At 47.0% G+C, this 23,470-nt stretch overlaps 2 protein-coding genes across 37 annotated transcripts in view; one reads left to right on the forward strand and one right to left on the reverse strand.

The window, feature by feature from the left end:
• FHIP1B (FHF complex subunit HOOK interacting protein 1B) overlaps positions 1-23,470 on the forward strand; it is a 117,260-nt gene that overhangs the window by 6,037 nt on the left and 87,753 nt on the right. For 10 of the 36 annotated variants that reach the window (XR_011995112.1, XR_011995113.1, XR_011995115.1 and 7 more), the window contains exon 1: positions 18,807-19,020. The exons of 8 other annotated variants lie outside the window; for them this stretch is intronic. The gene's annotated coding sequence lies outside the window, so the exon portion shown is untranslated. Of the gene's footprint in view, positions 1-18,793; positions 19,049-23,185; positions 23,299-23,470 lie in introns of those variants that run through there. 18 more of the 36 variants (XR_011995110.1, XR_011995114.1, XM_072725779.1 and 15 more) reach the window with 9 other exon arrangements.
• Positions 9,201-14,001, reverse strand: CNGA4 (cyclic nucleotide gated channel subunit alpha 4). Its single transcript, XM_025987181.1, has 6 exons — positions 13,940-14,001; positions 13,698-13,799; positions 13,388-13,494; positions 12,431-13,076; positions 11,325-11,674; positions 9,201-9,661 (listed from the first exon to the last, which is right to left on the reverse strand). The coding sequence occupies exons 1-6, from the start codon at positions 13,999-14,001 to the stop codon at positions 9,201-9,203; spliced, it is 1,728 nt and encodes a 575-aa protein (XP_025842966.1).

The raw sequence follows: 23,470 nt of genomic DNA on the forward strand, positions 1-23,470 counted from the left end.
AGGCCCTACATATTTTCTCTTCTTGTCATAACAACTTGTTCTGCATCTTAATTAACATAGTAGATGCATAGATTTAATGGGAGCTGCTGTCTTATATTTTTCTATTTTCTCTGTGGAGTTGGAGATCTGGTTATCAGTGAGTGGTGTGTGTATGGGTGTGTTTATGTGTGTGTGTGTGTGTGTGTGTGTGTGTGTGGAGAGGACTGAAATTCTAGTAGTCAAGGTGGTTTAGGAAACCTGTATAAAATAGGAAAGGAGAAATAGATGCTGGAGGAATATAATAAGATAACTGGGAAAGTATTGAGGACCGACCTAAGAGTTAGTGACTGTGAATTTCTAGTGGTATCGGTTTTTCCAGCAGAGCTCAGAGGGATGCAAGCATGAAGAATGTTGATTGTTCGGTTCATCCAAAGCTGAGATTTTGCCAGTTGGGTGGGATAGAAAAACAAAGGGACCAAGGCACAATGATGGGCCATGAAATCTTAGCGGGACATCGAAAAGACAGAACTATGAAGTAAGTAACAAAGTCTAGCATGAGTAATAAATAAGTCGGCTTCAGAAAGTTGGAGTTGTCAGCAGTGAGAAAGGAAAGAGAGTAGTGCAAAGAACATATCAAGGAGTGACGAGGAGCAGGGGTGTATTGAGAGTGAAGCAGCTGCATCGGTGAGTGCAGAGGGCCCCAAATCTGTGCACCGACTTGTGAAAGGAAGAGGAGCCACGCCTTTCTGTAGAGGGTGTACGTACCATCCTTAGAGGATTGCTGTCTTTAGTTAACATGGGACTTGGGAGAGTGTCCAAAGAAGCTGTTGTTGAAAGATGGTTACTGAGGATGAAAATTCTCTGAGAAGGTTTCCGGGGCTAGGCACCTCTCCTATGGACTTCTGTAACACCTTGTACCTCTTGTTATGGTAATTCTTACAATGACAGGTTTTATTTTTTTATTTTTATTTTTTATATTATTTATTTTTTAATTTATTCATGAGAGACAGAGAGAGAGAGAGAGAGAGAGAGTGAGGCAGAGACACAGGCAGAGGGAGAAGCAGGCTCCATGCAAAGAGCCGGATGTGGGACTCGATCCTGGGACTCCAGGGTCACGCCCCGGGCCAAAGGCAGGCACTAGACCACTGAGCCACCCAGGAATCCCCAAAACAGGTCTTATAATTGTCCTTTTGCTTGCCTGTATTCCAAGGCTCTGGCTCCTGCCATTTCCTCCAACAGGTTCTCAAACCACTCTCCACACTATTCTCATTACTTGTTTCCTGTCTTTATGCTCAAAGAACCTTGAATTGCTTATAGTTTCATGGTGTGTTCCATGTTGTTCATCACCCTTGTACCTCGCTCATACTGTCCCCTCTAAATGCAGATGGGTGATGGAGGAGAGGTGGTGAATATAAATTGTTTCAAGAAGATGGTTCATTAGAGGAAAAAAAAAAAAAACACTTCCAAGGGATAGGCAGAGTGGAGAAGGGAGAATAAAATGTGCAGAGGAGGGTATGAAAATGAGGTGCTGAGAGGGTGGAAGTTCATTTCTCAAAACTGGGAAATTCCATCTATGCCAGGGATTAAGTCAGCATTTAGGGAGATTGGGATTGCTCAGGATCAGAGCAAGGAGGGAACTGCAAACTCAACATGGGTGCCAAGAAGAAAGAGTCCTTGACCCTTATCCCAGAACAAGTCAGAAACCCAAGAGGTCAAGGAAGCAAGTGGAAGATGTCCTGACATAGGGCCAAGATCAGTTCTGAGGGAAGTTGCTATTGTGACTCAAGCCTTGATCTGCCAAGGTTGTCAGGTTTTTTGGTTTCTGTGTGTGTGTATGTGTGTGTGTGTGTGTGTGTGTGTTTTGAAGGGGAGTGCTGACCCACCTAGTTTGACTCTTATAGCTAGAATAATTTACCTTTCCCTTGGGGAAGTCTCAATCACCTAGCTACTGCCACACTGGCTCAAGTGTGGGCACATGATCCTTCTTTCAATATTCTATATCACAATTGAGATAAGAGGGGAATGTTTAAACAACACTTCAGTAAATGTTCTGGGGAAACAACTAAAGAGAGGAGAATATAGAGCCTAATGTACAGTCCGATAACCTGCTTTATAAGGTATTCCTTATTCTAGGGATCTTGCAGGCCCACAAAATTTATCAGTGCTTTTACCCAGGAATCCCAGTATTCACACACAGAGTGGTGTGAGGGTGGTGGGATAGCTCTGCCTCCAGCACCTCTGGCTTTGACACACACTGCACACCGCCCCCCCGCCCCTGCCCCCCGAGCTGGGATCCAGTGCTAGGAGCGGAACCAGTCACAGATTAGTCCTTGAGATGCCCACTTGCCCACTGGCTCAGTCCCTCCCTCTGTGGCTCATTAAGTTGCCTTCTCTCCACATCTTTCAAGGCCTTCTCTTGTCTGCATTTCTGTGATGTGCAGATATGTTTCTGTGCTGTGCTGCTGCCCACACACTCCCTGCCCACGTAGGAGGCTCTTCTCTTGGGATAATTAAAGAGGGAACAGGCAGAGAAGACAGACCGACTGGAGCCAGAGGAGGCAGAGATGTTGGTCAGAGGAAAGAAATGACAGAAAGTACCCCCTTCTGGAGCCCGGGGCTTGTCCTAGGGAGAGCAGAGCGCACACACAGGGGCTGGCTTTCACTGATGGTTACACTTGGCTTCAGACATGGGCTTTCGTGAGTAGGCCAAGAGGGGCCTGAATCTCTTGGGTCAGGGCCTCATTTGAAAGCTAAAAAAGCCACAGGAAGGCTCACTCACCAGAGAGAGGGCTTCCATGAACACACCTGAGTTATTAACTGGTGGGGCCCTCGGACACCTGTTGGTGAACAGCAAGGTTGAGGACAACAAGCGAAGATACTCAAACTGGAATGATAATGCCAGACACAGAGAGGGCCCATGCGTGTTTGATGAAAAGCACGAGGATTTTCCACCCTGTAGGAGAGGGCATCCTGAATGCTCTCAGCCATTCAGTAGGGCGGCCCCTAGCCGGGCTGCCTCAGCCTCTGCCTTGGCACAACTTCGTCTGTAACGGCTTTTGGCATCGTCACTGCTGCATCTTAGGCTTTGCTAAAAAATCAAGAGTTTTAACAAACCAGTTAAGACCACAATTCTGTCCCTAAGATCCCATTTCTCTGTCCCTAAGATTCTAGTTCTGCCAGCTTTAGGAGGCCAGGGCAGGAGGTAGAAGGAGGGAGGGAAGGGGAGCCCTGCGCCCTCTGCTGTCCAGACCTGGCATTGCCAGTACAGGCCAGAGGCCCCGGGCTGAGCCGGGCCAGACAACCTGTGTCCCGCTTGCCTCTGCTAGAGGGGTAGGAATAAACATCATAGCCACTGTTCATTATTAAGCAGTTGCTATTTGTCAGGCATCAGCAGGAAGTTTACAGTCATTATCTCATTTACATTTTAATTCTCCAAGCATTTCTTTCAACAACACTAAACGATTGTGCAGGAGGCTGAGTCCCCCAGCAAGTAATTGATATTTCAGAACTAAAATCTGACTTGGATTGGTTCCAAGCTCTTCCCCATCTGTTGTGCTTTTAGGCCAGCCTAATACCTGTCCTGTCTTGAGCCTTGACTCTGACCCCAGCTCTAACTCGGCTTAACCATCCTTCTCTGATCAGAGATTCAGGCCAAACCCTAGCTTCAGCCTCAAGCTCGAATCCACCCACCTCGCCTTCTGCTCCTGGCACCTAGTGTTTGCACCAGATCTTTCCTTGGGTTGGATGGCCCTTTTCCCTATGAATCTGATTTCCTCCCAAGCTTGATACTTAATTTCCATCTGTCTCTTGGGCGAGCAGCCAAGCTCTCAGAAAGAAAAAGATAAAGTGGGGAGGCTGAAGAAGCCTCTGTGTGTGTGTGGGGGTGGGGTGGGGGGTGGGTGTGGGTGTAGCTAACTGGGAATGTTGAGGAGGAGTGCACATTTCAAATCTTAGCCAGGCCAAGGTGTCCTGAGGCCATGATCCCAGGAGAGAAGATTCTGTGGGAGAGACAAGCGCTAAGCGAGAAGCCTCTGGGCTCTCAGCAGCAGGTCCTTGGACCGTTCGTATAGGAGAATTACAGCTCACCCTTGTAGGAATCTAGCAGCCACTCCAAAAGTTCTGCTCTCCTCTTACAGCTCCATGTGTGCAGATGTGAGAGCTGTGCTCTTCTCCAGGGCACTGGGTGGTCCTTTGTCTTTGGCTGCAGCCCTGATACCAACACTTCGGCACATTGGGCAGGCTTGTTGGTGATTCACAAGCTTTGCTCTGCACTACTGGCTTCTTCTCTCTTGGTTACCCCCAATACTGCTACTGCTTGCAGTAGTCATTCTTAAGAAAGGTAGGAGCTTGCCTGGCCTCAGTCTCAGCTGAGGTGGTCCCTTTACTTATCTCCCTAAAGGAAACAGTAAGGCAGACCTAGGTTTTTTTATTCCATGTGACTTGGGACCCCTGTGATATTGGGCAGATCTTCTGATCTCCCAGAGCCTTGGTTTCCTCATTTTAAGAGGTGGCAGTAGTCTCATCTTTCTCATGTAGTTGTGCGGATTAGTTGAGACAATGCACTTCATCCAGGACCCGGAATATAATAGCTTCTCAATAAGTCATATCTAATATTTTTAGTTGCTCTATGGACTTCAGTTTCCTGATCTGGAAAAACAAGCCTAATAATAATTTAAGCTTCCTAACGTTGTTATAAGAGATAATGAGGTAATGTATGAGATAGCAGTTACAAATGATTCCATAATAGTATGTAAAAAAAATTGAATCTTTCCTTGATTCCCCAAATCAGACAATTCTCATCTAAGCTTTTAACCACCCAGCTTATGGAAACTTTAATCTCACTTTGTGTTTTCTGACTTTCTTTCCACTCTCTTTTCCCACAGTTTAGCTTCTTGCAAAAAGTCTCTGTGGATTTTCTGTTGGACAGAATCTCTGGGGGCGAGGAAGGCCTGGGCTTAGAGACCTTACTGGGTTATGCAGAGAATGCACCTTGCTCAAGGCTGTGTTCCCTCTAGGTGGTGCTGCTTTGAGGCTCCAGGGCCACTGAGCCAGTGTAATCTTTTTCTCCAGTTTCAAGGACTCAGTTTGTATTGTTCCTTATTCTGGGCCCCTGTGAAAGTGGGGTCCAGGGTGTTTTCCTCCCCAGAAACCCTGTGATAGGTGAAATTTTGGCTTCCCTTTCCTTTTTTTTTTTTTTTTTTTTTTATGATAGTCACACACACACACAGAGAGAGGCAGAGACAGGCAGAGGGAGAAGCAGGCTCCATGCACCGGGAGCCTGACGTGGGATTCGATCCCGGGTCTCCAGGATCGCGCCCTGGGCCAAAGGTAGGCGCTAAACCGCTGCGCCACCCAGGGATCCCTGGCTTCCCTTTCCTTGTCCTCTGGTGTTACTCCTGGCTTATGGCAAAAAAGGACTTTGTGGGTGTAAATAAGATTAATAATCAGCTGACCTTAAATTAGAGAGATTATCCTAGATTATCTAGGTGGACCTAGTCTAACTATATGAGCTCTAAAAAACAGACATCTTTCTCAGCCTTGCAATAGAAGGGGAAGTAAGAGATTTGAAGAGTGAGGAAGTTTTACAAGAACAACTTTGTTGGCTTGAAGATGAAGGGGCCATGTGTCAAAGAAACAGGTCTCAGTTTTACAACCAAAAAGGAATTGTATTCTGCTAATAACCTCAGTGATCCAGGAAGCAGATTCTTTCCCAGAGCCTCCAGAAAAGAGACCAGCTCACCCAACACCTTGATTTTGGCCTTGGAGGTCCTGAACAGAGGGCCTAGTTGAGCCACACTGTGCCAGAATTTCTGACTCCCAGAATTTTGAAATATAAACAAATGTTGTTTGAAGCTGTTCAACTCATGGTAACATGTTATAGCAGCAAAAGAAAACTAATATAATGCTCAAGAATCCCATTCCTTTTCTTAGTCTTGGGGAATCCCCTCTCTTTAGGCTCAGAAGCTCCTGCTTCTTCAACTCTCAAGGTCTCACAGACAATTGGGCACAATTCACCTAGAATCCTGGTTGTCACCAACAAAAGATATGGCAGGGAGTTTCTGAAAAATCTCTATTTTTGACTCTGTAATTCAATAAGCTTTGGGGCATCCGGGTGGCTTATTTGGCTAAGCATTCGACTCTTGGTCTCAGCTCAGGTCTTCAACTTGGGGTTGTGAGTTCGAGGCCCGCATTGGGCTCGATGCTAGGCGTGGGGCCTACTTAAAAAAAAAGCTTTAAGTCTAGAGGATACAAAGATTTTGATACTTTCTTATGATGGGAGGAAGGATGAAATGGACAAAACCTAAATGAGTATCTCAATAAAGTTTCCTGCCACATATACTCTTACCCTGATATCTAATACACAGTAACTAATATTAATATTCCATCTGTTGTGACCTAATTCAACCCAGTTTGATCCCAAGTTGTCAAAACAGTGTCTGTCATGCAGTGATGGAAATCACTCCAGCATTCGAGGATGCCAGCTTGGAATTGCTGATATTCAAGATGTCTTTTGGCATGGTGGCTCCACCCTGAGGAACCCTCCTCATCCTGAAATAGCAGAGGCAGAGCTAGATGCACATCTGGCCCCAGAAGAGTTTTGTTTCTCCATCTGGGACAGGGAAGATAAGATGGTCAGTTACCACCCTCCTCGTGCTGTAGACAGGATTCTATGGGGGGTGGTAGGAGCCACCTGTTCTAAGAGAGCCTTCCTTCTCTTGGGACAAGTGTGCACATTGTAGTGTGTCAATGGAAAGCTTATTCTCAGCTCCCTAAATCCATCAGGTACACGAAAATGGCCTGTATAATATATCCACCCATTCTAGCTCAACACAGTTTGAGGGCAGAGACGGTAGGTACATCTCTTAAGAAATCGACATACATCTTCTCCAACTTTGGGCCTTTATCTGTTTCAACTCCCATCTCTTTGGTTGTCAAGTACATAGTTGTGGACATACTATGTGTCAGGCACAGTTTTGGCCCTGAAGATACAGAGATGAACAAGACAGACTTAGTGCCACCCTTCATATTTTATGAGGAAGAGATGACAAATAACCCCATATTTTTAAAAGAATTAATGCAATGACTCTTGTAGTGCCTTCTGACACCTGGACTCCAGCCACAGCCTCAGTTCCTATGGTTCTGTGAGAAAGTTTTGTTCCCAGTCTCTCATGTCTGGGTGCATCTGTGTTATCTGCATCCACCATATCCAAAAGGTTGTTCAGTTTTGAGGACACCAACAGTTCTGAGGGAATGTCTCCATGACTACACATCAGCAGATACTCCCACACCTCCTGCCCTGTCAGCACTAAGGGCCCTACCCTCCATTCTCTTGTACTACCTGTAATAATAATTCTTGATATTCTGTAATCATGGGCCAACCTGATCTGTGGTCTCACTTTTACGGGTTTTTGAAAATTGTATTACTAGCTATCCAACCATAAGCTCCCAAATATTCCTGCCCAGGAAGTGGATGTCCCTACCTAAAAACTTTCCAGCACTAGCAAAAAGAGTTTTTTACCCATTTTTTTTCTCTTGCTCCTTCTGCTTTCTCATCACCCTGGTGCTTCCCTGGGTGGCCCTGCATGGTGGTGTGCCCCTTCCTCTTGGGGACTGTAAGTAATAAATTCTTCTTTCAGTGGCATTGACCACTATGTGTCATCACTCAGTCATACTGATGAATTAAATCCAAGGTACGTTTTAAAACACCACCTGACACAGCTTAGACCAAAGACTGGCCAGGCCCTGGAGGAGCTAAAGTTGTGACTAGGGTGGATATGATCTGGAGATTCCCTCAAGAGACCCCATGACACTCTCTCTGCCCCAAGTCTGCAGACCTCTGTCCAAGTATGCCACAGTTACTTAAAAACTCCCCAAACACTAATCTCCAGGGGTTTCCAATCATGATGTTCTACTCCACCTAGTCCCTATCTGCCACTCTGTATTATAAAATACCATATAGGACAGCCTGGGTGGCTCAGCGGTTTAACGCCGCCTTCAGTTCAGGGCCTGATCCTGAAGACCCAGGATTGAGTCCCACGTCGGGGTCCCTGCATGGAGCCTGCTTCTCCCTCTGCCTGTGTCTCTGTCTCTCTCTCTCTCCGTGTCTCTATGAATAAATAAAATCTTAAAAAAAAAACCCAAAAAGTAAAAAAAAAAAATACCATATAGAGGGATGGTTGGATTTCTGCCAGCACCAAAGCCAGCTCCAACAGCTGACAGAGTAGAGCAGGGCCAGGTGAATGGCGCTGTGAACTATCCTCCCTGTGAAATCAGTCCTGAACATGGAGTAGCTCTATTCTGGCCTCAGGCTCCAGGACTGAGCCAGAGGAAGGAAGAAGGAGAAGCGGTGTCTGCTCTGGTCCACTAAGCTAGGTCAAATCACTCAGAGTTCACAAAGTTAAAGATACATACTCTGGAATGAAATATAATGGTCAGTGTGTATATGTGACTATCATCTATGAGAGCATGTGCACACTTACATCATGTGATTCATGATCCTGCTTTGCCTTGGCTCAGCACTGATTCTCAATTTATCATGTATCCCAGGCCCCTGTTGAATCAAATCTACCAACTACTACACAGTGCATGCTCTTTTTCCGTGTGACTCAGAATTCAGACAGAATTCATCCTCTATTGGCTTTGCCTTTTCCTGTCACTCCCAAAAATGCTTAATGAGGAGGCAAATACTTTATTGAAGTGCAACTTGCAGGCTACATTTGTGAACTTCCTTGTGAGAGGCATTTAAAGGATATCTGTAAAGAAAAGGGCTCTGGGTGTGTTTCTGTGTGTTCACAAGGGTGTGCACACCTGTGGAGGGCATTTGTGTGTCTATTGGTGTGTGTCTCAGTATATGGGTCTTTATGAGGTGCATGAATGCATATGTATTATGTGGGTATAAGACATACCTATGTTTGTGAGAAAGCATATGTGTTCTGAAAATGGGAACTCGAGAGTGTTTTATATGGAATGCAGTCTTGAGTGCAATATGTGTATATGCAACTGTGTGTCTATGTGTGTGTCTGTGTGTCTATGTGCGTATGGGTGCACTGGGGAGTGGGATGTGAATGGGTGCTATACTCCTATATCTCTAGGTGAGCATTTATACCCCCAATTCATTCCCATCTCTGAATCTAGCAGACAGGATAGCAGAATTTCTGCAGGCAGGCTTTCCTACAACTCTGGATTCCCTTGGAAGTAGGGGTCCTAGGGATAGGAATGGGTCACTCTGGGTCTGGGAGTCCCTCTTGGCCAGTCCTGCCTTTTCCACCCTGGGAAGTTCCCTCCCCAGGCTCGCCCTCATCATCAGCTTCAGCCATTTCCTCAGGCATTGGCCACTCTCGAGTCTGCCACTCTAGCCGTTCAATGCGATAAGCGATCTTGAGTGCACTGGATTCCAACTCAGCCAGGAGGCGAGCAAATTTGGTCTGTAGATCATCAAGTTGATGGTCGAGGCCTCGTAGTCGAGACTCTGTGGCTTCCTGTAGGGCAATCTCAGCTGCCTCGGCATTTACATCCAACTTGTTCATTTTGAGCAGGATCTCACGGCCCTTTTCTTCCATGACAACCTGGGCCTTTGGATACTCACTCAGGACTTCCCGCAGGTCCTCCTTGCTCAGGCAAAACAGGTCTGAATAACCTAGACTCTTGATGTTGGCTGTGCGGCGGTTCCCAGACATGTTTCCTGTGGCCCATGGGCAGACACATGGGAGGACAGTTAATTAGGATAGGTGTCAGGGGTTTTTCATTCCTGAACCAGGACCCCTACCTCCGTATTTGTGCTTTCAGGCTTCTCTTTCTGCTTTATTAATTTTTTCATTTACTCATTTACTGGGGACCAGGCCCTGAGATGGGTGGGTAACAGTGATGTGCCTGCAAGAATTCAGTCTAGAGGTGATAGACATCTAATGGGAAAGGAATAGTAACAAAACAGTATATAGCTGGTGCAGTGTAGAGGTGTGCATCCAATGCTGTGGGAAGACTGGTAAAGAGCCCCTGACAAGCTGGCAGAAACTTTGGGGAAGCCTAGAGGGAGTGATGTCTGACTGAGCAGGGGTCAGAGGGGGAGGGCCGGGGGAGGGAAGAGATATCCAGGCAGAGAGAGGAGTATAAGCAGAGGGAGATGGAGGTAGGAGACAGGTGGCTGCAGCAAACTGTAAGCAGTCCAGAGGGGCTGAAGTACAAAGTGTGAAAGTGTGAAGAGAATGGAAAGAGGAAGGGAGAGCAGGGCACACTGGGTGTGGTAAACCACTACAGGGAGTTTACACCTTATTCTGAGGGCAGTGGGAAAGTGCTCAAATATTTTGAGCAAGGGAGCTGTATTCACATTTTTAGGAAGTTATTGGTGAGGGGTTGCGGGGGAAGATGCGTTAGGCCGAATGCTGCAAAGCTCAGAGGAACTACCCTTTGTGAACACTTGCTATGCTTTAGACACTGTGCTGATGCCTTATCCATAGAACTCATTTAATCCTCACAAATAGCCCTTTGGGTTTTTGATATCATCCCCTATTGGATAGATGAGAAAACCGAGGCCTAATAAAGGGAAATGACTTGTCCAAAGCCAGGTAGACAGTAGCTGACCGCATCCAGGAAATGGAGCTTGAAGGGTCCTCGGAGGCCAGATGTGAGGCCCTTGGCACAATTGGAGAGTGCAATCCCCAGGCTGACAGCCCCGTGGCTTCAGTCAGTGACAGCGCACTCACTCCTTGCCATGTCCCCCCATCTCCTGGGGCCTCAGTGTCTTTGCTTGCGTTTAGGCATACACCTACTGCGCAGGTGGATAAAAGGAATCAGTGTGTCAGCGCTTAGTACTTGGCTTGGCCTGGAGTTGGTGGAGAGAACGGCAATGCCTTCCTTCTAGCCTCCTTTCCATCTGGCTGTGAGAAAGTTTCTTGTACTGACTCCAAGTGTGTGTACTCATTATCTCAACGGCCTTGGACAGTTTCCCAAACATCTCTGTACCCCTATTTCCTTACATTTAAAATACAGGTAATGGTACCTACCTGAGTTACTGTGAGAATTTAGTGAGTTGGTACTTGTGAAGCACTTTGAACGTGGCAAGTATTGAGTGTGGCAATAAATATCTGTCACTTTCCACTGGTCTGTTGGTGCCTTGGGTTGACATCCACAGAGCAGATCTACTTCCTCTTTGCCAAGGATCCACCTTGTATGCTAACCTTGGCTCGGCTTCTTCTCAGGGAACAGACCCTCTGTGTCCTGCTTTTCTAGTGACTCAGGCAAGGGAGCAGGTTTCCTTAATCTGTAGGCCCTGAAGTACCACTTAGTGTCAGTGCAGGTTCTGCTGTCCCCTCCCAGCCCTGTCCCGGAACAAACACTGGGGTGCCTACCTTTGATGTTGATGATGCTGATCTCCCCAAAGTAGAGCCCTGCACCAAGCACAGCATACTGTGTGACGCCATCATCTGCCACCACAGCCAACTGACCCTCACGGATGATGTACATCTCCCGGCCAATGTCCCCCTTGCGGCAGACATATTCTCCAGGCGAATAAGTCTGGGGCTGCAGCTTCAGTACCAGCTCCTCTAGGAGGCTGGCCTCACAGTTCTGGAAGATCTGCACCCTACTCAGAGTAGACAAGTGTACAGATACAGCCACTTCTGCCCGCAACCGCTCAGGCAAGTGCTGTAAGATGGCTACCTCGTTGGTCATCTTCTTGTTGATCTGCAGGTGCTGGTACCTGGGGACAAGGGCAGCAATTGTTCCTCACCAGCTCCTTAGATGCCTAACTCTATTCCTTCCGTTAGGATTCAGCTAAGCCTCAGCCAAGGGCCCAGTCACACTGAGATCTCACGGGGGTCATGGGAATACTTGACAGTTGGCTGATGAATATCTTCACTCCAGGGCCACTACACAGATATGTTTTGACCTCTTTTCCCTTACCCAGGGCCTGAAAGCCTCCAGTCGACAATGAATAAGACACCCTTTACCTACTGTCAAACTTTACCCCACCCACCATTCAGTGATGCCTTGTACCATCCCACTGATACCTACTTCAGTCACCAAACCCTGTATTTAACGGCCCCCTGCTTGAGTTCCTCTACTTGCTGACATTTCCTTTTGTTCATCCCATAATATGGACAACTATGACATAGTCAACCATTTTGTTGGCCATCCTCTGGCAAGTCTTGCTCTTCTCCCTTTAGCCCTTCCAGGGACTTCTGAGCCCTACCAGGCAGTGGCAGTTTTTATTCCAGGTTATCCTTCCTTGTGTATGAGTTCCTCTCCCTATAATCTCTTATCCAACCCAGTCCCCTAGTCCAAATGCAACTAGTGGAAGACATTCTTTTCTAAGCCCTGCCCAGTGAACCTCTCAAGGAATGCCATGCCCTAGTTGCCCTGCCTGGGCTGCTAGGCAGTAAGGACCCAGCCACCTTCCTCAGGGTTTATCCAGGACACCTCTCCCTGTTCTGGTCTGGGACCCCAGCATCCTCACCAGTCAATAACTCGCCGCTCCAGTCGGCGATTGACATGCTGCTGCTTCATGTACTTCTTCACCAGTGCATGGTCTGGATAGAAAGCTGCATCTGCAGTGTTCATGTTGTAGATGACAGAGCTCATGCTACCCATGATGGTGGCAAAACCCATGACAGCCAGTAGGAAGTCGCCCACCATGAAGAGGTACTCCTCCTCCCGCGCTGGCAGCGGTGTATCACCCACAGTGGTCAAGATCAGCGTGGAGAAGTAAAAGCTATAGAGGTACTGGCGCCGCAGACGCTCAAAGCCAGGCTGCGCGGGGTCAGGGTACACCCAGGCATCACGCCCAAAGCCCAGGTACCGGGACAGGGCAAAATATAGACAGCTGTTCCAATGGATAACAACAAAAATGTAAAGCATCAGCTTGGTGATGCGAAAGGCGTTTGGATAAGCTGTGCGGGTCTCTGTGCGGTCAAAGGCCTCAAAGAGGCGGGGCGCACGCAGGAAGCGGTTCAGCCTCACTGTAGGGGTGTGTGGGCCCAGACTCAGGAAGGCCAAGTCTGTGGGCATCAGGGAAGCCAGGTCCAAGAAGAAGCTCCAAGTGCGAACGTAGCGACTTGAAATCCTGCCTTTGTCCACCACCAGGATGCCCTGGTCCAAGAATCCTGGGGAGGAGGAGGTGGAGACAGGCCGGGGTCAGCCATGAGATGGGGTGAGGTATGGGGCTGAGTCAAGGCACCGCCTACCTCACTAATAAGGCTGAGTGTGGGTGGCCACTGTAAGACAGGGAGACAGACACGGGGACAGGATAGAGATGGACAAAAACTTGCTCCAGGGTTTCTGGGATGGGCATAGGGGTGTTGTGAGCATGGAGGCATGCAAAACTGCTATCAGGGAGGGGGTCACTTCCTTGTGCCTCAAAGACCATCTTTAGGAAGGTAACATGGGACAAAGGGTCAGCCTTGGGCTCACTGACCTGTGTGAAAGCGCACCACGATGTCCAGTAGGTATAGCAGGTCACTTGTGTAGTCCAGCACTAACCAGGCCACCAGATAACTGTGTTGCAAATCAGGAAAGCAGGCTCTGTATGTCAGGGATAGAAAAGATTGGCTCAAGAACACCCTCTGTGTAATGCAATCTCCCCAAGGCACTCAGCACTTTGCCCTGGGTCCTCTCTACCATGCTGCCTCTCCTTTGGGTCCTGACCAAGGGCCTGCCCCTTTCCTTGGCCTGACTCTTGAGCTCTTATCTCTGCTTAAGACCCTTCCTTCAGCACCCTGCCGAACCTGCACACGATGATGATGAGATTATACATTACTGGGAAGACCATCGTGTTCAGCCACCAGTAGTAGTGATCCCCAGATGGGTCGAGGACAGGCAGCAACTTCCTGTGGAAAGAAGAGGAGAAGCAGTGTTTCATTTTCTTCACCAGACATTCAATATTGAGTTTGTCACTGGGGGCATCAATAAGAATCAGACTCTATCCAGTTAGGTGGAAAGATGTGACACAGGGGCCGGGATCTCTCACCTGGCCTTGGGTGGGGCAGGGGGGCTGGACTCCGTCGTCTTCACTTTGCTGTCCTGGTTCATGCTTCTGTGGCCTGATGCTTGGATGTGAGATACCCAGGGCCTCTGCTGATGGGTGGCTTCAGGAGGTGGGGGCTACTGCTTGCCTGCTTGCCTGCCTTGAAGAGGCTGCCCTTGATCTCCAGCTGTGACTCTTCTCTGACTTCTGAAGCTCTTAGCAACACAACCAGGGCCAGCCCTTACTGAAGGGGCAGAGGCAGTGTGTCTCCAGCGCCCCGCCCTGTCTCCCAGGGCCTGGGCTTACACTTGCCCAGCTAAACATCTCTAATGAGGTCCCTGGAGGAGGTGGGGGTGCATACCTCAGAGGTAAGCCTGGGCCTTGTTTCTTCTCTCACCTGCCAAGCTGAACTACTTAGGGGTCTTCTAAGTCAGCAGATGTGGGTGCCAGTGTAGGCTCAGTCATTCTGTTTTACTTTGTGTAAATTATCTGCTTGGGCCTCATTATTTATTCATTTAACAACTTTTTACAGAATGGCTCATTTGTGTCAGGTGCTGAACTAGTCTCTTGGGACAAAGAATGCTTGCCATATCAAATGTGAGTTCTGTTTTCATTTTCTGCACCCGACTTACCTCATTTTTTTTTTAAAAAAAGATTTATTTATTTATTTATTTATTTATTTATTTATGAGAGAGAGAGAGAGAGAGAGAGAGAGAGAATAACAGGAGAAGGGGCTGAGGGAGAGAAAGAATCCGAAGTAGACTCCCCTCTGAGCGTGGAGCCCAACTCGGAGCTTGATCTCTTGACCCTGAGATCATGACCTGAGCTAAAATCAACAGTCACACTTAACTGACTAGGTCACCCAGGCAATCCCACCTTACCTCATTCTTACTGGATGAGTGTGATGGGGGCCCTTCTTTGGGGATTTTGCCCCCATTCCTTTCTTACTACCTCTAGTACCTGATCCCATTAGCTATTTCATATATTATCTAGATCCTCAACCTTCTGAATTTTCCCCTTTCTATGAGCATGCTTAAATCTCTCCCATACCAAAACAAACAGAAAAGTCCTAAAAATTCTCCCTCATACTGATGTCCCTTTCACTTCTATCATCTTTTCTCAGTCATAATCAGAATACCTGCTATGTGCCAAGCCACTATTATGCTCAATGTTGGGGATAAAAGATGAATGAAACATACTCCCTGCCCTCTAGAAACTCAGAGTTTGGTAGGGGAAATAGTCGGGTAGATAGGCAGTTACATATCAGTTTGATGGGTTTCTCTGTTAGGTGGATATACATAGAGCCATTATACTATGAGGAGGGTCCCAACTGAGCCTGGGTTCTGTAGGATGAACAGGAGTTAGGTCTAGAGATGGGAGAATGAAGAGCAAGAGGTAGAGGCAAAGTGCATAGAGGCTTTAAAAAACAAGGGTGATTGGGAGACATCAAATAGTTTCTGTAGAGAACGTGAGGGGCTAGTGGTGCAAGATGAAGCAGGCTGAGGACAGCCCAGGGAGAACTTTCTCAGCCATTTTATAAAGCTAGGGTTTTATCTTAAGGCAATGGAGAACCTGTGAAGTGTTTTGAATAGTTAAGTAATATGGTCAGATATGTGTTTTGAAGAGTTTCATGGAAGAAATGTCTATAGTCTGCAACATTTTATTTTTTTGAAATTCTCTTTTCCCACGGCTTCTTTGACACCACAGTTTCTTGGTTTTTATTTATTTTTTCTCAGTCTTTTTGTAAGCCAGTCTGCCCATCCTTTCTGTGTTGGTGTTTTTTTAGGACTATGACCTAGGCCTTTCTCTCCATGCTCCTAGCTCTCTCTGGCCAATCTTGGTCACTCAATGGATTTCCTTTCCCACCTAATGACTCTCAAGAACTCGATCTATACCACTAACTGCTCACTGGATGTCCTCCCTTGGATATTCCGCAGTCACCTTTAGCCCATTGGATCTATAACTGAGCTCACTATTTTCCTTTATCTGTTCTTTCTCTTGTAATCCCTCCTTCTGGCCTTCAGCCCAAACATCTAGCACTAGTATTTATTATTATTACTCTCATTATTATTATTGTTATGACATCGTGGCAGTCTCTAAAAATGGCCACATATTCTTTGACCCTCCTTCCTTATGAATGTGTCAGCCAATAGAATATAGCAGGAGTGACTTCTGAGGCTGAATCATAAAAGGCTGTGCAACTTCCTTCTGGTTCTCTTGGGAATTCTCATTGTTTGGAAGCTCCCTGTCAGGATACTCCCTCTTGGAACCTAGCTGCCACATTGTGAGAAGTGCAAGCCACAAAGAACAGTTATGTCTCTGTACTGTGTTTGGCAGTCCCAACTGAGCTCAGCCTTTGTGTTGTCCCAGCCCTTGTTCACATCAGACATGTGAAAAAGAGTGAAGAAGACTCAGATAACTCTAGCCACCAGCCTCAAGTCACTCCCAGGCATTCAGGTGTCTTATAGGAGGCCCCAGGCATTATGGACTAGAGATATACCCTTCTTGCTGTATCTTGGTTGAATTCCCAGAATCTATGAGCATAAAGAAATGGTGGTTGTTTTACACTACTTAGTTTGGGATGATTTGTTATGCAGCATAGTAACCAGAACAAACATATATATTAAAAAGTGCACATCTCTTAAGTATATAGGTTGATGAATTTCATGAAGTGAACACACCCATGTAACTGGCCCTCACAAGAACCCTACTCTGCCCCTTTCCAGTCTGTGCTTTCCAAGTGTAATCACTAGCCTGACTTCTAATACCATAGCTGAGTTTTGCCTGTGAATAAACTTATATAAACTAAGCATCAGTTTTTAATTTTTTCCCTTCCATATTCATCCAGTCCTCAAGTCCTGGTGCCCTACTTTCTAATATTTACATGTCCATTTCTCTGTAACTTTACTACTTCAGTTTGGGCCTTCTCAGTTTGACCATGTATAAAATTCTTTACAGTTCTATGCTATCCCAAGGATAAAATCTAAACTCCTTCACATGGCATGCAAATCTCCTGTTCCTGACCTTTATCCATGTCTTCAGCCTCATTGCTGTGTTTCCTTTGCATGTTGTCTAGGCTCCAGACATGCTGTACTGATTGTAGTTCCCAGAGCACCTTCCCACCTGTTGTTCATTCTTCCTTGCCTTGGTATGGACTGATCCTTTGGGCTGAAACTTCCATTTCTTCTTTTTAAATGCCTTTTATTTTAAACAAATTTCAGGCTTGCAGAAAGTTGCAAAAAAGGTACAGAAAGTTCCTGTAAACTCCTTAGCCATGTTCCCTTGTTCTCATCTTATATAACTAGAGTACAGTAATCAAAACCAGGGAGTTAACATTGGTACAATACTTTGAACTAAATCACAGACCTGATCTGAAACTTTCATCTCTGTATCTTAGTTTACAACATTCTTGCTTGTTCCTAGACATCATTTACTCCTTTTTCTTTGGGAAGATTTTATTTATTTATTCATGAGAGACACACACAGAGAGGCAGAAACATAGGCAGAGGGACAAGCAAACGCAGGACTCGATCTCAGGACCCTGGGATCATGATCTGAGCCAAAGGCAGATGCTCAACTACTGAGCCACCCAGGTGCCCCAGACATCATTTACTCCTGATGGTTTTCCTAAGCCCCTTTGCCCTTCTTTCCCTTCATACACACAAGCCATGCTAAGTGCTGCTCTTTGATGGCAATTATTACACTATATTGCAATGGTCTGGCTTAAGAGAATATGTGGCATATGTATACAATGGAATATTACTCAGCCATTAGAAATGACAAATACCCACCATTTGCTTCGACGTGGATGGACCTGGAGGATATTATGCTGAGCGAAATAAGTCAGTCGGAAAAGGACAAACATTATATGGTCTCATTCATTTGGGGAATATAAAAATTAGTGAAAGGGAATAAAGGGAAAGGAGAGAAAATGAGTGAAAATATCAGTGATGGTGACAAAACATGGGAGACACCTAACTCTGGGAAATGAACAAGGGGTAGTGGAAGGCGAGGAGGGCGGGGGGTTGGGGTGACTGGGTGATGGGCACTGAGGGGGGCGCTTGGCGGGATGAGCACTGGCTGTTATGCTATATGTTGGCCAACTGAGCTCCAATAAAAAACATTAAAAAAAAAAAGAAAAGAGCTGAGGCCTTGCAGGACAGAGATGGGTTCTAGTGATCTGGAATCCTGCCTGGTGTGGAGGTGCTTATTCCTTGTTCCTTGAGTGACAGAACAAGACGGTGTCCAGGGCGAATCACGGGACAGCGGGTGTTGGGAAGCTAGGAAGGGGAGGTCATCGCCCCGGCACTGTCCAAGTCCTGCGCGCAGATGGGGCAAAAACGACCGAGTCTGCTTGCAGTCAGCCCTCTCTTGGGCTCAGCTTTTCCATAGGCCCCGCCCACCTCCGACTCCTCCCCGCAGGCCCACCCTTCGTTCTAGCCCCGCCCCGTCCAGCCCACTCTTCCACCCTCAGCACCGCCCAGGACCATTGGCTCCGCCCCCCCACGCTGGTCCTCAGCCCCGCCCTTGGCCTGTCCCTGCCTCTTAAAGTCGCGGCCCTCCCTTGGGTCCCGCCTTCTGCCCTCTGGTTCGACCTTTCCTCCTCAGGCTCCGCCTCCGCCCTCCGGGCCTCCGCCTCCCCAGCAGTCTTTCCCTATGACACGCTGGAGTCCTTCAGAGGGGTGGGGTTTAGGGCGCGAGGGGGCGGGGCCCGGGGAAGAGGCGGTGCTCCCGGCTCGGAATGCCGTCGGCGACCCCGCCCCTGCGCCCGGCCGTTGCCAGGAAACAAGCTCCGACGCTCCGGCTCTGGACGGGTCCAGCCAATGAGCTGGCACGCCACTGCCCGCGGTGCGTCGCTGGGCGGTTACGTGGGGTGCGCGGGGGCGCGGGTTGCGTGTGGCGCGGGGCGGGGCGCGGCTGGTGCGCCTGAGGAGCGATGGCGGCGGCCTGAACTCCCCTAGCAGGGCTGCGGCGATCGGGCCTGGTCAGGGTCGGGGTTCTGTGAGTGAACGGCAAGTAGGGCCGCGGGGCCCGGAGAGGCGCGTGAGAGGCCGAGGAGCTGACGAATGACGGCAGCGGACTTGGTGACTGCGCTGGTTGTGAGGGGACAGGGTGAGGGGCTGGCATGTGGTGAGGGGCCGGTGTGAGTGTCTGAGGTAGGAGAGCAGCGTGAGAGCCTGAGGGTGAGCGGGCAAGGGAGGAGGGGCTGGGGGTGCTTCTCGAGGGGCCAAGGGAAAGGGACTTGTGAACACGGCTTATGGAGGGGCCGAGGCACCTGTGGGCAGGGGTGAGGGCAACCCTGGGAGCTGAGTGAGGGGTACGGCCTGTGCGGGAGGGGAGAGGAGAGGGCAAAGGCAGGAGCGTGCGGGCTGCTGGGGCATGGATGCGGGAGTTGAGGGCAGGGCGTGCGGGAAGGGACGAGGATCGGTAACGTTGAGGTTGGCTCCGGAGCCTACTTGGGTGGACTGTCCTGCCCAGGGTCCTGCCCAGCTGCAGACCGAGTAGGACAGCTTGGGTGGAAGTGTCGTGCACTTGGCTTTTCGGGGACAGAAAAATGAAGGCGTCACGAGCAGTAAGAACTCTGATAAAATCATTTCTTGAGGCTTAGTTTTCAACCAGAGTAATCACTGAAACTGCCGGTTTCTCAAGTTCCTCTTTGGGACTCCAGACTTGGAGATGGTCCCTCGCATGGAGATTTTTTTTTTTTTTTTTTTTGGCTGTGACAGCCTCTCGTTTGTTTTCTCTCCACCTGCTTCTGGGCATCCTTACTCCCCTGCTGCCCCTCACCTACACCTATGCTTGGCTGCGGGACTCCGAGGGTTGTCATGTAAGTTGGACTAACCGTTTTCAGTAGCTAATTCTACTTTCCTGAAAGTCACGTGGTTTGTTACATGCAACACTATATTTAGGGTCTCAAACAGAATGGGTTTGCTCTCAGTTTCTCACAGTTAGAAAAAAAAAATCCTACCTCATTGAGGTAAATGTATATACAATAAACTGCTCATAGGTAACCTGTACAAGAGTTTTGCCATATGTTTACATCTGTGAAACCGTCACCACTTTCAAGATACTGAACATATACCGCCCGCAGAAGTTTTCTCCTGCCCCTTTGCAACTCATTCCTCTGTCCATGACACAGTTTTGGATTCACTTTATTATTAGTATGTTACAGATCCCTTTCTCCCTGCCAACCCATACTCACATGAACATTTTATAAGTTCTAGACAGCTGGGATGGCACTTCACCACTAAATTGTCCTCTCTAGTGGCAGTTGACCATAGAGCCCAGATACTATCCTTCCCCGACCTCAGGGAGGTTTAGGCCTTTCCCATCCGGACTATTCTCTTGAGAATGAGGAGCAGCCAAAGCCCAAGTTGCCATTCTGTTCTAGAGTCTCAGCCTCAGAACCAACTGTTCTGACCCGTGGTATGTTTCCATTGCTTCTCTCTGGAGGCCAAACATTTTGTTGCTGGTGGAACCCTTTACCACCTACCCTGATGAGCAAAACCCTGTAACTGACATGTATCATAACAGGGTTTGGACCAGTGACTACTAAACATTGGGCCAAGGATAGTTTCAGTCCACGATAAAGATTTCATCCATCCAGGAGGAAGGAGAGAAAGATGACATGAAACATGAGTTTTCCATAAGGATAAGTTCATTCTGAGATTATTTTAGTGTTAAAGTGCTTTCTGACTGATGAAATAACGGTGACAGTAGATGGTGGGTTTTAAAGAAATGGTCTTATTTGCCGAAATAAAAAGTAACAAGCCTATTTAAAAATTTTTTTAGAAATTATTTTTACTGGTTCCTGAAATGCAGAAATTTAGAGTGATGATGGTGTGGCTGTTGTTATTATGTTTTTAGGAAGCCTGTGTTTAGACAGTAATTCTAGATAACTTCTGACATTTGAACAGCATTCGTTCAATCTCACATTTCACTGGGTTTACAGACTTTGTGAAGTAGGCAAGGGCAGGAATTCTTATGCTATAGATGATGAATCAGATTCATAAATCAGAGGTCACATCGTGACAGTGGCAAAGCTGAGCCCAAACTTTGGTTTCCTGAGAGTGAGTGACTTGGGGAAAGAAGATTTGTAGCAGAGAGTGGAAGCCATGTGGAGTAAAAGACATGTTAGGTTTGGGAAGAGTTGTGATGACCTGGAGGACGTTATACTGGCAAAAAGCATTTTTTATGATTTATAATTAATGTGGTTCCAAAAGAGATTAAAGAGATTTTGAGAGTGCCACAGAGATGAGGGTTCGTTATTCATTCATTCATTCATTCATTCATTTGAGACAGAAAGAGAGAGGCGCAGAGACACAGGCAGAGGGAGAAGCAGGCTCCATGCAGGGAGCCTGACGTGGGACTGGATCCCGGTCTCCAGGATCAGGCCCTGGGCTGAAGGTGGTGCTAAACCGCTGAGCCACCTGGACTGCCCAAGATGAGGGTTCTGTTTAATATTGTGGCAATGACATGGGAACAGATCACATAATACCTGGATCACATTGTGATGGTGGTTGGATTAGTCAAGTCATCAGAGGGTTCTTAGGGACTGTCCAAATTCTTGAGTGTTCTGGAGAAAGCACTGGGTTTGGTAAACTATACTGAACTCTGTTGAAATAGTAGTACAGTAAGTAAAATGGCTTTTGACTTAGACATACAGACTAGTGGTAGATCTGAGAAGTAACATAAATGAGGATGGTGATGTAGAGATAGAAATATATTTAGAGTGCTGTATGTAACCATTTACTCCACTTTGGCAATGCACCAGGTACTCTGCTAAGTGCTAGGAAAGCAAATTCATTCATTCATATATGAATTCATTTATTCATTTAGCAAATACTTTTTCAGTATGTAGTCTGAAACTTAAATTTTATGAGATAAGATGAGTGAGACATGGTCGTCTAAGGTCTCAAGGAATTCTCACTCAGGTTGGGAGAGGTAGATACATGAAAAGATAATTTTAATTTAGAGAGAGAGTGTGAAATACAAAAGCATATCACGAGGATATAATCTCTCTCTGTGTTCCTGTCATATATATTCAGTGCTCTGCCATATATCTCCACAGGTATTACAGATTTACATGTCCAGAATAGAACTCACTGTCTTTGCTCTGAGAGTGTGCTGTTGTACCACATGCTGTATCACAGTCCAGGCAAAGGCTTCACTGTTATCTTCATTCTTTCTGTTCCTTCACCCCCTGTATTTAGTCAGTTACTAAAATCTTAGTATGTTAACCTCTAAATTATTTTCCTCTTCATCTCCATGGCTACATTTTCACTGTAAAGCTTTAGTTTACTTCCTCCTCGTCTCTCATCTGGACTCCCCTCCACCCTCAACAGTCTCCTGCCTTCAGACTTGCTCTTTTCTAGTCTGTCCCTAGAATGATCTTTCTAAAAATACAAATGTAATCATGGAGCTCCTCTGCTTAAAAACTTTGGCTCTTTGTGTTCTGTAGGAAAACATCCAAATTCCTTAATATGGCATCATTTGGCCTGAACTCACCTCTCCAGCCTTGTCTCCTGCCACTCCCTATTTTGTGTTCTAGCTTGAATAAATTGTTCACAGTTCCCTAACAAACATGTTACTTTTTTGAGCCTTGAGATCTTTGTAATAGCTGTTTCCCTTACTAAGAATACTTTTTCTTCTCTGCCCAGTGAACTTTCCTTGTTCTTTAGGATCTAGTTCATTCTTTCCTCCTCTTTTTGACATCTTTGTCATCACCCAAGAGGGGTGAGAAAGAACCATGTGTGACATGGAGCTTCCTTGCTGTAAAGGAGAGTCACTGTGATTGAGGTTCACATTGTATAAACGGTGTCCTGGAGTCAGGTGAGATCCCTGCAAGAAACAGAGATTCTTGGGGAGAGGGGAGGGAGTGAGTTGGGATCAAAACACTGATAGCCCATTTGTCGTATACATGAGGGATGGACAAGCAGGGAGACTATGTGTAAGCTGAGCTCTAGGTTAGGAGGCTTCTGTGAGGTTCTCCTGCCCCTCACCCCCTACCATTTGTATTCTTTTGAGGTTTTAATCAGATCTTTCTACTTTTCAGTATTTAGGATAATGGCTTATTCAAGCCTCTTATGTCAATAATCAGTCATCTTGCCTAGAAAGAGCTATTGTAGGGAGAGAAATGTCAGGATTTTACTGACCTGTTCTTGAAAGGTCATTTTGGTCTTCCTGTCTGCTGTAGGTATTGCAGGTGTGTATCCCTGCTCACAGCTCCCTCCCTCTTTTGCCTCTCCCAGGGCAAAGGTTCATAAGTAAGACTGAGCCACTTCCTGCCCTGTGCCTGCTATTCTGAGGTTGGTGGACACCCTTGCTGAATGTGCCTGTAAGGCCATATTTTGTGCTGTAAGGTGAGTGACTGACCTTGGCTGTTTGTGGTTCTGACAGATCGGCTCTTTCTTCTTCCTTTTCCTCTGTGGCTGAGCCTGAAGGTAAATCTGCAAAGAGGGGTCAACTCTTTTTTTCTAGGCTTTGCAATGAGAGGAAAGGGCACAGTAATAGGGTATTAATTCCATTCTCTTT

The sequence above is a fragment of the Vulpes vulpes genome, chromosome 11 (genome assembly GCF_048418805.1).
Source record: "Vulpes vulpes isolate BD-2025 chromosome 11, VulVul3, whole genome shotgun sequence".
Classification (NCBI taxonomy): Eukaryota; Metazoa; Chordata; class Mammalia; order Carnivora; family Canidae; genus Vulpes; species Vulpes vulpes.

Excerpts from the sequence above, each read along its gene's own strand:
- CNGA4 (XM_025987181.1), bottom strand. The coding sequence starts at position 14,001 with ATGAACCAGGACAGCAAAGTGAAGACGACGGAGTCCAGCCCCCCTGCC. Across the intron at positions 13,800-13,939 it reads CCTGCCCCACCCAAGGCCAG|GAAGTTGCTGCCTGTCCTCG; the intron begins GTGAGAGATCCC and ends TTCTTTCCACAG. Across the intron at positions 9,662-11,324 it reads CAGCATCATCAACATCAAAG|GAAACATGTCTGGGAACCGC; the intron begins GTAGGCACCCCA and ends CATGGGCCACAG.